The sequence below is a fragment of the Calliopsis andreniformis genome, chromosome 4 (genome assembly GCF_051401765.1).
Source record: "Calliopsis andreniformis isolate RMS-2024a chromosome 4, iyCalAndr_principal, whole genome shotgun sequence".
In the NCBI taxonomy this organism is placed as follows: Eukaryota; Metazoa; Arthropoda; class Insecta; order Hymenoptera; family Andrenidae; genus Calliopsis; species Calliopsis andreniformis.
Window position 1 is genome coordinate 14,021,990 of NC_135065.1, and position 11,318 is coordinate 14,033,307.

Here is an 11,318-nt window from a genome sequence, read left to right on the forward strand (position 1 = left end):
CCTTCTAAAAGCTGTTTACATTGGCGTTTAGTCGTATTTGGTAGTATTGTGGAGATGCACCGTATATTTAAGGCATTCTAGCAAGTACGCTTGTACTTTTTATGAAACCCGGCTGGACATCGCGGCTTTTTGGCGGGTTAAACTTTTTCTCAGTATTTTACGTATTGTACTAAAAATTTAACGAAACGTAACAATGGGGGATAAAGACGGTGGTAAGAATAACATTTATTGCATTAGATTCTTATACAAATTTTCTAATCGTTCATGTAATTCAAGTGATTATTCAAGCGACGCTTTCTGTATCACGGTAAACAAAATTGCTTTTTGTGGAAAACTTGTGTAAATTTATCTCTGTTAGTAATAAACTTCTATTTTGGAAATCGTTCATTTTGTACCTACAATTCAATCGTGTTCGAATTAAAACACAGCATGCTTTCATAACGTGAAGTCGAAGGTCTGTAAGAATGGTGTCTGTTTAGTGATTCATTAGGTTATATTATCGGCGAGAGGCTAACACAGTTATTGTTTAAAATCTTTGTTTCTAACATCTACATATATCCCATTACTTTACCACATATCTATTCCTACTACAGAAACTTTCGATGATGCAGTGGAAGAAAGGGTTATTAACGAAGAATATAAAATATGGAAAAAAAATACCCCTTTTTTGTATGATCTGGTGATGACGCATGCTTTGGAATGGCCATCCCTGACTGCTCAATGGTTGCCTGACGTAACAAGACCAGAAGGCAAGGATTATTCTGTTCATCGCCTTATTCTGGGCACTCACACTTCAGATGAACAAAATCATTTACTTATTGCTAGCGTTCAGTTGCCAAATGAAGATGCTCAGTTTGATGCATCTCATTATGACAATGAGAAAGGTGAATTTGGAGGATTTGGTTCTGTGAGTGGAAAGATAGAGATTGAAATAAAAATAAATCATGAAGGGGAAGTAAATAGAGCACGGTACATGCCTCAAAATCCATGCGTGATAGCAACTAAGACACCTTCTAGTGATGTTCTTGTATTCGATTATACAAAACATCCTAGTAAACCAGATCCAAATGGTGAATGTCAGCCAGATCTAAGGTAAACAAAGCAGGGAATTATAAAGGTGATTTTCCTTCAGTGGATAATATTCTTTGATCTTGTATCAGGTTAAGAGGACATCAGAAAGAAGGCTATGGTCTTTCATGGAATCCAAATCTTAATGGTTATTTGCTCAGTGCATCCGATGATCACACAATTTGCTTATGGGATATTAATGCACCTCCTAAAGAAAATCGCGTTATAGATGCGAAAACTATCTTTACTGGTCACACGGCCGTGGTAGAAGATGTAGCTTGGCACCTGTTACACGAGTCTTTATTTGGTTCAGTTGCAGATGACCAAAAATTAATGATTTGGGACACAAGGTAACTATATAGTCACTGTATTATTATCATGACATAGGAAAGGTACTAGAGAATAAATTTATAATGAATTGTTTTTGTTGATAGGTGTAATAATACTAGCAAGCCGAGCCATACGGTCGATGCTCATACTGCTGAAGTGAATTGTCTAAGTTTTAATCCGTATTCGGAATTTATTCTTGCTACTGGTAGCGCCGATAAAACAGTAGCACTCTGGGATTTAAGGAACCTTAAGCTGAAGTTACATTCTTTTGAATCTCATAAAGACGAAATCTTTCAAGTTCAGTGGTCACCGCATAATGAAACGATATTAGCCAGCAGCGGTACAGATAGACGACTACACGTATGGGACCTTAGTAAAATTGGCGAAGAGCAGTCTAGCGAAGATGCCGAAGATGGGCCACCCGAGTTATTGGTACAATTAATATTTTGCCTTTTCTTCATTAGATTTCTGCTACGTTAAATAAAACTAGTATAACATTATTATTTGTATTCCATAGTTCATACACGGCGGTCATACTGCAAAAATTAGTGATTTCTCATGGAATCCAAACGAACCATGGGTTATTTGTTCTGTGTCAGAAGACAATATAATGCAAGTATGGCAAATGGCAGAAAATATTTACAACGACGAAGAACCGGATACACCAGCGAGTGAACTAGAAGCTGGTGCTTCATAAATCGTAAAAGAAAAAGAAATTAAATGAATTATTTGATACTGAAACTTTCTATATTAAATGTGTGCGTACACGTGTAACTCCACAGAAACAGAGACGTGAAATTGATGCGCGCAAGTCAAGGAAGTCTTAAAAAATAAATTTGTACGTTGGAACGAAAAAGAAGATCATTGGAAAGCAATAATGCTTATTTTTACTATCAATCTTGAGATCCATTTGCTAAACTATATGTACGGTTTCTTATCAGTGGATCAATATTGAACCATTTCGTGATTATATATTTATTATTCTTGGGAAATAATCGATGTTATTTTTTTAATTTTCTTGTAACGTTACAAGAATATTATGCAAAAATCAATTTTCTTTTCTTCTTTTTTTTTTAATTTTGTGATATCGTAGTATGTTAAATTATTATAAACTCATAGCATGTGTGGCAGACACATACGGGTTTAGTACTTGAAAATCGGCTATAGAGCATTTTTCTTTTTCGTAGTGTTACTGTCACATAATTATTTCGGAACGAAAAATTATAATGAAGCGTCAACTAAAAAGAGATAGGTCTTCGATGATTAGAAAGTAACGTTCGATCGTTTTTCAACATTTTTATCAGCAAATGCAGGTGTTTTGGATGTCTTTTAATATTTGAAATAATAAAGCCAACCATACATGTGCAACTTGGTTTTTTGATATCTTTTATTTTTCTTTTTTCGTCTTATTATTGTTGTTATTATCGTTAGTAGTAGTAGTTGTAATAGTGGTAGTGGTAGTGGTAGCGGTAGTGGTAGCGGTAGTGGTAGCGGTAGTGGTAGCGGTAGTGGTAGTGATAGTGATAGTGATAGTGGTAATAGTAGTGGTAGTAGTATTAATAATAATAATAGTAGTAATATTATTAAATATATTATTCTTGCACTACCGTTAAGATTAAATGTTGAAATAATTTTGGCACTTGGTAGAGAGAAGCATACGAAATACCGTAAGCCTCGTGTAAATCAATTTTTAACACTGGCAGAATGCAATACGAAAGAAATTTTGTTCCCATAGTTACACAGCCGTGTTTGAAAGCTCGTTGTATATCTCATCAAGTAAAGAATTTTTGCAAATTCTGTCCGGTCTGTGCAAAGACATCGTATCGATATCAAGGGTGGTACTCAAACTGGTGACTCTGTAAAGTCAAAACGAACTAGTTTTAGCGTTAATTGATCGGTTTTCAACGTACGCATATACTTCGATTAATCGATTCGTTCGTGCCATTACCAAAATCTGCGTGTTAAATACACGTCGTTTATAGAACGCGATCTCTGCCTGTTATGCATGCAAAATGAATTTTTAAGAAAATAGAAAACTAGATGGGGATTAAAAACTGATGAAATCGACTTTTGTTACCTCTTACTGTTGTTTTGCCGTTTAATGCCGTCGAGTAAGTTGACGACTGAGGGGGTTAACGTTGGTCGAAATAGCTATGAGAATGATCGAGTAGACGAAAGTTAATTAATGATTGCTCGAACAAACAAATTTCAAATAAAATTGTTCTTACTGTGACGGGTGTTCCTCGCATTTCACGAAGATCAATGTTTCGAAATATATCATGAACAAGAAGTTCTTCAATGACTTTGTGACGGTTCGATGGTCCGCCGAATATGAAGTTGAGCAATTCGATGACCTGTATAGATGAACGTTTCAGTTAATAAGTGGTTTGACGAAATAAAATGAGAAGCAAACTTGAACGAGCTAGTATGAAAAAGAAAGACTTGTACTTGTGGATACATTTCAAGATCCGAGAGATGCACTGCATTCGGTTTAAACGATCGTAACTCGTAACCGGCACACATTTCGAATAGCATATGACCTAGAAGGGCATATTTAGTTAGTAGAGAAAGTGAATCGGACGATTAAAAATGAAGCTTACCGAAGCATATCATGTCAATAGACGTATTTTGTGAGATTCGAGACGTGATTACGGGGTGTATTCGGCTAGTGAAACCTAGAAGCGTGTTCTCGAGGCCGGCAAGTCGCGCGACACCGTTTTGTACCAACACATTTCCCGAGTGTAAATGAGTTACTGTTGGGAATCCTCTTTCCTTTAAAAAAATTAGCGCTTCCAGTACCTGACGCCCCATTTGTTGAACCTGAGGTAAAGGAAGTCCTTTCCCACGGGAACCGTACTTTTGGCCCCAATCTTCGTTCCAGCCAGTTCTTTCGATCTACCAAAGTAACACAGCAACGATACATTCAAAGCCTTTAATTCTATAATTGCTTCTTCATTGTTTCTCTTTGCTATCGCATCCCGCTACTCTCTACATGTGCATTCAGAAAACTCACCCCGTATATTAAATCTTTTAGGCTGCCCTGGCTGATAGGCTGAACTACTATCACGTAATTTTGGCCGTCGTATTCAAGGAAATCGATATCGAATATAGGACATATATATGGATGTTGCAAAGCTAAGAACAAATCGTTTAAGATGTTTTTGGTCCCAGGGGAAACAGTTAACGAGCAGTTTCTATTTAACGGTGTTAAGGTGATCAATCGATCGGTCTTTAGAGAAGTGTCTCTCACAGCGAACCAATGTTTGTCCACTCTCGAGCCTAGAACACAACGGAGAAATCTCTTTATCTTTCCCTATAGTTCAGTCCTATGGCACATTCAATACATACGTAGAAATATCAAAAAATTAGAACAAATTTTCTTCCGATGGAGAGACTACAGCTGAAGTTTACCGAGATTGTTTAACTGCTTGATGAGACTGTAGCGTGGCGTTCCTCGGATATATGCTTGACAGATAGATAAGGCACGATCCCGTGATCTTCTTTCCATTTCCATATACTCGCCAACATCCTCGCAAACAGCGGATGGCCCATGACCCAGTGCCGTGTAGCTGTGTCTCCCATTTCTGCATCGATCAAATTTCATTTCATTTCATTCATTCATTCATTAAGTTTCCTTTCATCTGTGAGACAACATCTTCATTGCTGCAGTGAAACTACATTTCACCCACTTGTATTTTACCGAAACAACTCTCGTATAAAGGGTAGAAGCGGTTCAAGAGGTGGAGCTTATTTTTGCTAAATCAGCAAAATGAAAGTCAATGTGAAGTGTAGTATGTACCTATAGGCAACAACAGTCTTCGAGTCGTTCGAATGACAGTGATCGGATGTAACGATAACTTCTTGTCTGACTGAATAATTTCTCGAGCGATGCCAATGACGAATTAGATTTTCGAAGCAACGACTGCAAACTGGATTATCCGCGTGAACGTTAACGTAGCTACAAGCAGAACGGTTTTATTCGATCACAATTGTTTCCACTATATCGTCTGAATTCCTATTCTTTTTTAATGAAAGAAAAGAATTTGATTTGTGTATGTCAGACCTAGGCGGGCGTCTATGCGTTGCTGGTATTCGTTTTCCTCGAAAAAGAATGTCTATACGGAAATTCCTGTGATGATCAGTCGCTCTTTCGCGTTCACCTTCGCATGTCATTGACATCGTTGACTAATGAGATTGAATGGAAGTACATATGTATGTATGTAGATTTTCCGTTTCTCGCGTCACGAGTTTTTAACTTTCACATAATAACGTCTTAATACGGAGTGAGTGTTGTGCGTTATCAACCCATTTCGCGATAGAGTTGTTTGTAAACAAATACAGTCGAATTAATTCGTCCAAAACGATATGTGTACTTGGCTGTGACATCGTTTAACCTCTATGTATGTACGGTGTATCTGTCGCATATCATTAAGAGGCGATTGAGTTCGATCGATAGACGATAGACTTAACGAAGGGAATTTCAGAGATTTCAGAAATGACAGCTTCATAAAAATAAGAACGCGATAAAGGGGATGTGTATCTCTGCATGTACTTACATACGTCTTCCTCGTGTCAAAAATGATGAGGTGCTAAATGGTAGAGTTTAATCGAGAGGTGGAAAATCGGTGAAAAATCGGTGAAAAATCGGTGAAAAATCGGCGAAAAATGCACGACAACAATTATTTATAATCTATACGACGGATTAATTGCTATTGTTCGCTATAATCGACCGATATGACTGCTGCTATCGATCTTATAAAGCACCCCTCTTCACACTCCCCTACACACACACATACGCACGTACGCACGCGCAAATTAGAGAGAAATAGGGAAACTTTGACTAGTACTATTTAAATAAAAGCAGGAAAATTGAATCACCTGACATCGGATTCCTTGCAAGCTCGTGCTGCGGATACACGACTAAATAATATTTTTGCTAGATTGTCGATTTTGTTGGTCAACTGATAACCTTTATCCTCGTCGCTGTCTTCATCCTCGATACTTGCACTTCTTCCACGGCGAAGAGTTCCACGAGCAGACACTATAGCCTCGGAATCGAGCTCGATGGCGCTCTGAGTCCTTCGGTTAATGGCGCGACGCTTGCGACGAGTCCTCGGACGTTCTTGCCAAAATCTATCGTGTCCAGTTACATCTGGCTCCTTGTGATCCTCGTCTCTTTTATTCAAATTCTGATAGAGATTAAACATCTTGTCGAAATTTTTAGTTTCTCGCGTCGTAGCCGGTTAGCAGTAAATTTTCACTTCTTTCAACACCCAGATCTAGACAAATTTACATGTCTAACGAACAAACCCGATGTCTTTGTCTCTTCATTTCTTTTTCTTCTCCTGTACAGTCTTGCTAACATCGAGTAAACCCACGGAGCGCATTATTGTTTGTTTGTTGCGCGAATATTGTAAGATCGCGCCGAAATAGGCGGTCATACTTGTAGCATACTCAATTTTCGTTTTTCTACTTTTTTCGAATGATCATTCTCATAACTTTTCGACATTTTATTGTTTACTTACGGGAGATAACAGGGAAGCTCGTTAATTTAACTAGCCGGTGTTGACTCGATTCTTATGTCGCGCTTCTACGATTTCTTCGATTCCGTTCAATCGATATACGTCGATAAATCGCGCTGTACGTTATTGTTGCTAGTATCGTAAATACTATTGTATAGAGGATGACGTCAGAAATAAAAGTTTCGGTTTGCACACGTGAATATATGTAATACGTGTACGAATAAGAGTCCGCTTTTTAATATCAAGTTACCCAATGAATCCTAATGTCAAAAGGTATAAGAGTATGTTCGAATACCGTAACACGCGTGGTATTACTGTCACATTGTCAATCACACTATGTCGCGCCACGTCTAACCACCCTTTACTACTCCCGCTACCAACAGACCTCTAGCAGTCTGAACGAACACTGACGCGATATAAGCGTTGCAAAGCTTAGCCCGGCCTGACACAGATTTCCCGCTGGCCCAGCTGGTAGTTTGTTTGATTCGTTACTGCGCAGTCTCCATCTCGCTTGCTAACGGAAAGCCACGTTTTTGAACACGGATGTGTCTCTTGTTTATCGTCACCAAAGGCAGCAACAATCATTTTTAATCGTCTCAACGTTTTAATCCATCTGTGAACTTGTTTTCCGATCGATTCGTAAATCGTTTACGATTATTGGTATCGATTTGTAACTACCGTCAAGCTGACAGATGGCACACTCACATCTTTTATTTTTTTTATATTTTACTGAGAAAATCTTTTGATTGCAAAAAATTAAAGTATAATGTTATTATACCTGTGCTGGTTCTCAGTTGTACGACGTAGACCGTCAGAAATAAATATGAATCCTATTAGATCTGGCTAAAACTAGGGCAACAAAGTACATTTGAGATTCTTCTGACCTCTGGTGAACTCGAAGACCGCGTCGCGGACTTTAATCTAGCTTCGCAGTTTTATGGTTGCTTTCAGGGACGTTTGAGAAAATTTGATATACGTATTTATAGAGTTACTTTCAGAATTATATTCAATTCAAAAATTATTATTCTATTATTGGAATCGGATCAAACTTTACTCTGGTTACAATTATTACAATATCTTTGTTCAAAACATAATAATGTACGTTGTACCGTTGTTTAGAATACCGCATCGCTTTTTGCCTTTGTAAACGAATTTAATGGAAGCTGTTTTATTTGTTCCATGCCGCCAACGCTTTAAACTGCAATGGCCAGCTGTTTATCGGTCGTCCATTGTACACCTATGCATAAGTGATTTATACGTTGTACACGATGTGTTTGACGATTATGTTATTTTTTAAGAAAATGATTGGTATACAAAAATAAAGAAATATGGTTCAATGGTATAAAATACCTGCGATACAAATTCAAGAGATTTGCGTCGTGAAAATTCGTGATTAGCTCGGGGTCCCCATTTAAATTCTACTTTTGACAAATCATTTTGTTCCACAACTGTCTTATTAATATATCCCTGATTGACAAAAACCTAAAAGAATAAGTCCTGGTTTAATTCCATTTGCTTGCACAATTTTCAGCATTTTATAAAACATTTCTCCTGTGTTCTAACTTCGCTTATTAAATGTTTAACATTGCCAAAATAACTGTCATGACGATTCTCTGAGCATTCGATGCCTAAATTTGTAAGGAAGTCCCACAGCAATTCTAAAGTAATTAGAAAAGTAATTAAAAAGATGATAGAGTATTTCTAATGTACAAAGGATGATGAAAAATTGTTTAACATTAGTACCTTCTGAGCATGATTCTTCGTGCATAAAGATATGAGTAAGGACTATAAATAATAGCACCTGCTGACAGCCTTCTCCTCTCAAAGGATATAAATGAGGAAATGTGTTGTCTATTTCGTTAACCAGCATATATTTGGTATTTTCTAGTTCAACTAGACGATATCCAAAAATCTGTCAATGTATTCATGTATACAAATGAACATTAAGAAAGTTATACTAAATAAAATTGCCATTATACCTTTGACAACAGATCCCCAGTTCTTTTCATTATAAATTGAAAGTGTTTTCCCTGGCCACCAAAGGCATTTTTAATTATACGTATTTTGTTAATAACTTGCTTTCGTTTGTCTAACAGAAAAAGGTATCTTATTACGCTATTAACAAGCTGACTTTGGTCTTCGGATATTGAACGATCATTAGAGTCTTGTTGCTGGTTGTTCAGCCTTCTGTGACTACTTGTACTGGGGACAGGCTGAGACAAAGATATAACATTACTACTTTTCCTCCTGACTCTCGATTGGGACAAACTCTTTTCTTCAAGCAAGTGTAATTTGTCTCGCTGTGAACCTGTATTTCAAGAAAAGATAAACAATTCTAACCAATTATATGGCTGTAAGAAACATCTCGCAATCACGACTTATTACCCATTTTAGAAAGAGTAGACACCAATGTTATATTATTTCAGAGATAAACACACTCATCGCATGTTCCAGGATTCTTCCTTTGACGTTGGAAGGTTATGAGGAGAACATGTACAATGCACGCATATACCATGTAGATTTGATAAAAAATATGTGTGTATGTACATTCGTTCATATGCATTTAAATATGGAATATCGCAAAAATCTGTTTACTGATAATAAGGGCACCCTTAATGACACAAACGTAAAGAAACGAATCAATTTCAACGAATAATAACTGATGACTGGCAGTAGGAACTGGTGGGAACGTGGGAACCATCACTAACTGTCAACTATCGTTTGTTTTGGTTACTTTCCCTTCCAACGTTTCTTTGATACATTAATCACACATCTGATATGTCGTAAATGAATTATAAGGACACTTAGACTCCAATTCCTCGTAATACGCTTAAATTAGTAAATAAACTTTTTAATGAATTTCATGATGTATCATTACTGCGTATTCGAATTCACTGGATTGGTTCATAGGTATTAGTGCTAGAGGGTGTGGCGATTCAGTGCCCATATGTCGAGCACAGTTTATTGTTAGTGTATTGTATGTCCGATAGGTGTCAGGAGTATGCAATTCTAAGATTTGTAAGATGTGTACCTTGACTTTATTTGATTGTTCTTATCTTTGCCATAAACGATGTATCGATGTATGTATGTACTATCTGTTAATTTTTGCTATGCTTTTAATCAGGAATACTGACCTGCATTATTGTCCTACCCGTCATACCCAGCGCTTACTAGAGGCCTCAAAATGACGTTGATATAATATGATGATGACGATAAGAAAAGCAACAGTAATAATAACAGCCTGTGAGCAAAACTGATTTTTATCATTGAAGAGAAAGAAATAACAGTGCAAAGAACAACTGTGTTGTCGTGGGATGATTCTTAAACAGCTTGTAGTCTGAATATATATGAATATATATGCATGTGTATGTGTACATATACATATATCGCCGGGAACGAGCAGAGGAAACTCGTATGCAAGAGCTTGGCGCCACACTGTCGCATCGTTTACTTATACAGAATCACTCCCGCACAGACTATAGAGAAACGTGTAAGTAAATACGCGATGCGCGGTTGTGTCGAAGAAACACCAGCGACAGAGACATAGAAAGATAAAGAGACGGATAATGAAGGAGTTGCGGTAAATTCCCGCTCTCTTTTGCGACCTTTGCCACTTACCGCACTTGTTAATATTTCAGTTAATTATCGAGTCCAAAAAGAAAGATGCACGAATGAGGAGAGTACAATAAGAAGGAGAATTAGTAAATCATAATTTGAGTAATTGGTTCTTCGGAAAGATTATTCTATAAACGAGAAGAGTGAGAATCAGGTCTAGGATTAAAGGTAAGTAAAGCGTAGTTAGGTTTGCGTAGGTAGTTCGATGCGTCGCGACTTGCATTCTTGTCTGGTTGCATCGCGTCGGCCGACATCGGCCTGGTCAGCTGGCGCCAACGCTCTACCCGCTTCCCACTCTACACATTGTACACAGTTACACGCACACACACTCTACTGTACCTCGTGAACCGTTTCATTCTTTTTATTAATCTACCTAATATTCTTTCAGTTTCGCTTCTTTTAGATCGCTTCTTTATATCGTGACGCGTATCCTCTCGATTACAAGTACAAGCCAGCCAGCCGGGAGGCGAGATGTTACGCGAGATGTTACGCGAGATGTTACGCGAGATGTTACGCGAGATGTTACGCGAGAAATGGTGAATTTCGGCTTCCTTTATCGCCTTGTTAATTAACAGTCAATGGCATTATCAAATGAAGCCTAGAAAATTGCATATTATGTAGACGGATTCGATGCGCAGCAATGTTTTCGTTCAACTATCTTTATCGTTGAGCATTAGTAGGCGTACGAGCGCAGTACTGATAACAAGTTCGGTATCGCGCAGGTAAATGCCTACATACTCGTAGAATCTGGTTGCAACCGGTTGCAGTCACTGATAGATAGAT

General features: G+C 37.7%; 3 protein-coding genes across 8 annotated transcripts; 1 reads left to right on the plus strand and 2 right to left on the minus strand.

The window, feature by feature from the left end:
- The first annotated feature begins 19 nt into the window (after positions 1-19).
- On the plus strand, positions 20-2,446 carry Caf1-55 (chromatin assembly factor 1 p55 subunit). 3 transcript variants are annotated; one of them, XM_076375968.1, is made up of 5 exons: positions 20-212; positions 594-1,092; positions 1,161-1,418; positions 1,503-1,830; positions 1,916-2,446. In XM_076375968.1, exons 1-5 carry the CDS (start codon positions 194-196, stop codon positions 2,093-2,095), a joined length of 1,284 nt encoding a protein of 427 aa, XP_076232083.1. In that variant the 5' UTR covers positions 20-193; the 3' UTR covers positions 2,096-2,446. The 3 variants fall into 3 exon arrangements, with proteins under 3 accessions (XP_076232083.1, XP_076232085.1, XP_076232084.1); XM_076375970.1 differs by lacking the exon at positions 20-212 and adding an exon at positions 292-307; XM_076375969.1 differs by lacking the exon at positions 20-212 and adding an exon at positions 323-454.
- Positions 2,447-3,049: 603 nt separating this feature from the next.
- Slob (Slowpoke binding protein) lies at positions 3,050-7,431 on the minus strand. Of its 4 annotated transcripts, XM_076375963.1 has the most exons (10): positions 6,277-7,428; positions 6,109-6,117; positions 5,198-5,356; positions 4,810-4,982; positions 4,412-4,677; positions 3,999-4,293; positions 3,847-3,938; positions 3,627-3,752; positions 3,476-3,549; positions 3,050-3,254 (listed from the first exon to the last, which is right to left on the minus strand). In XM_076375963.1, the coding sequence occupies exons 1-10, from the start codon at positions 6,603-6,605 to the stop codon at positions 3,134-3,136; spliced, it is 1,644 nt and encodes a 547-aa protein (XP_076232078.1). In that variant the 5' UTR covers positions 6,606-7,428; the 3' UTR covers positions 3,050-3,133. The 4 variants fall into 4 exon arrangements, with proteins under 4 accessions (XP_076232078.1, XP_076232077.1, XP_076232076.1 ...); XM_076375962.1 differs by lacking the exons at positions 5,198-5,356; positions 6,109-6,117 and adding an exon at positions 3,347-3,394 and having other exon boundaries at positions 6,277-7,429; XM_076375961.1 differs by lacking the exons at positions 5,198-5,356; positions 6,109-6,117 and having other exon boundaries at positions 3,050-3,394; positions 6,277-7,431.
- A 440-nt stretch (positions 7,432-7,871) lies between these two features.
- LOC143177795 (non-structural maintenance of chromosomes element 3 homolog) lies at positions 7,872-9,804 on the minus strand. Its single transcript, XM_076375978.1, has 6 exons — positions 9,306-9,804; positions 8,900-9,228; positions 8,664-8,832; positions 8,484-8,578; positions 8,271-8,402; positions 7,872-8,157 (listed from the first exon to the last, which is right to left on the minus strand). The coding sequence occupies exons 1-6, from the start codon at positions 9,307-9,309 to the stop codon at positions 8,089-8,091; spliced, it is 798 nt and encodes a 265-aa protein (XP_076232093.1). The 5' UTR covers positions 9,310-9,804; the 3' UTR covers positions 7,872-8,088.
- Between the last annotated feature and the right edge of the window lie 1,514 nt (positions 9,805-11,318).

Excerpts from the sequence above, each read along its gene's own strand:
- Caf1-55 (XM_076375968.1), top strand. Across the intron at positions 1,093-1,160 it reads GAATGTCAGCCAGATCTAAG|GTTAAGAGGACATCAGAAAG; the intron begins GTAAACAAAGCA and ends ATCTTGTATCAG. Across the intron at positions 1,419-1,502 it reads TTAATGATTTGGGACACAAG|GTGTAATAATACTAGCAAGC; the intron begins GTAACTATATAG and ends TTTTGTTGATAG.
- Slob (XM_076375963.1), bottom strand. The coding sequence starts at position 6,605 with ATGTTTAATCTCTATCAGAATTTGAATAAAAGAGACGAGGATCACAAG. Across the intron at positions 4,294-4,411 it reads TAAAAGATTTAATATACGGG|ATCGAAAGAACTGGCTGGAA; the intron begins GTGAGTTTTCTG and ends TTACTTTGGTAG. Across the intron at positions 3,939-3,998 it reads TATTGACATGATATGCTTCG|GTCATATGCTATTCGAAATG; the intron begins GTAAGCTTCATT and ends ATGCCCTTCTAG.
- LOC143177795 (XM_076375978.1), bottom strand. Across the intron at positions 8,403-8,483 it reads TTAAACATTTAATAAGCGAA|GTTTTTGTCAATCAGGGATA; the intron begins GTTAGAACACAG and ends TTATTCTTTTAG. Across the intron at positions 8,158-8,270 it reads CTCTTGAATTTGTATCGCAG|GTGTACAATGGACGACCGAT; the intron begins GTATTTTATACC and ends ACTTATGCATAG.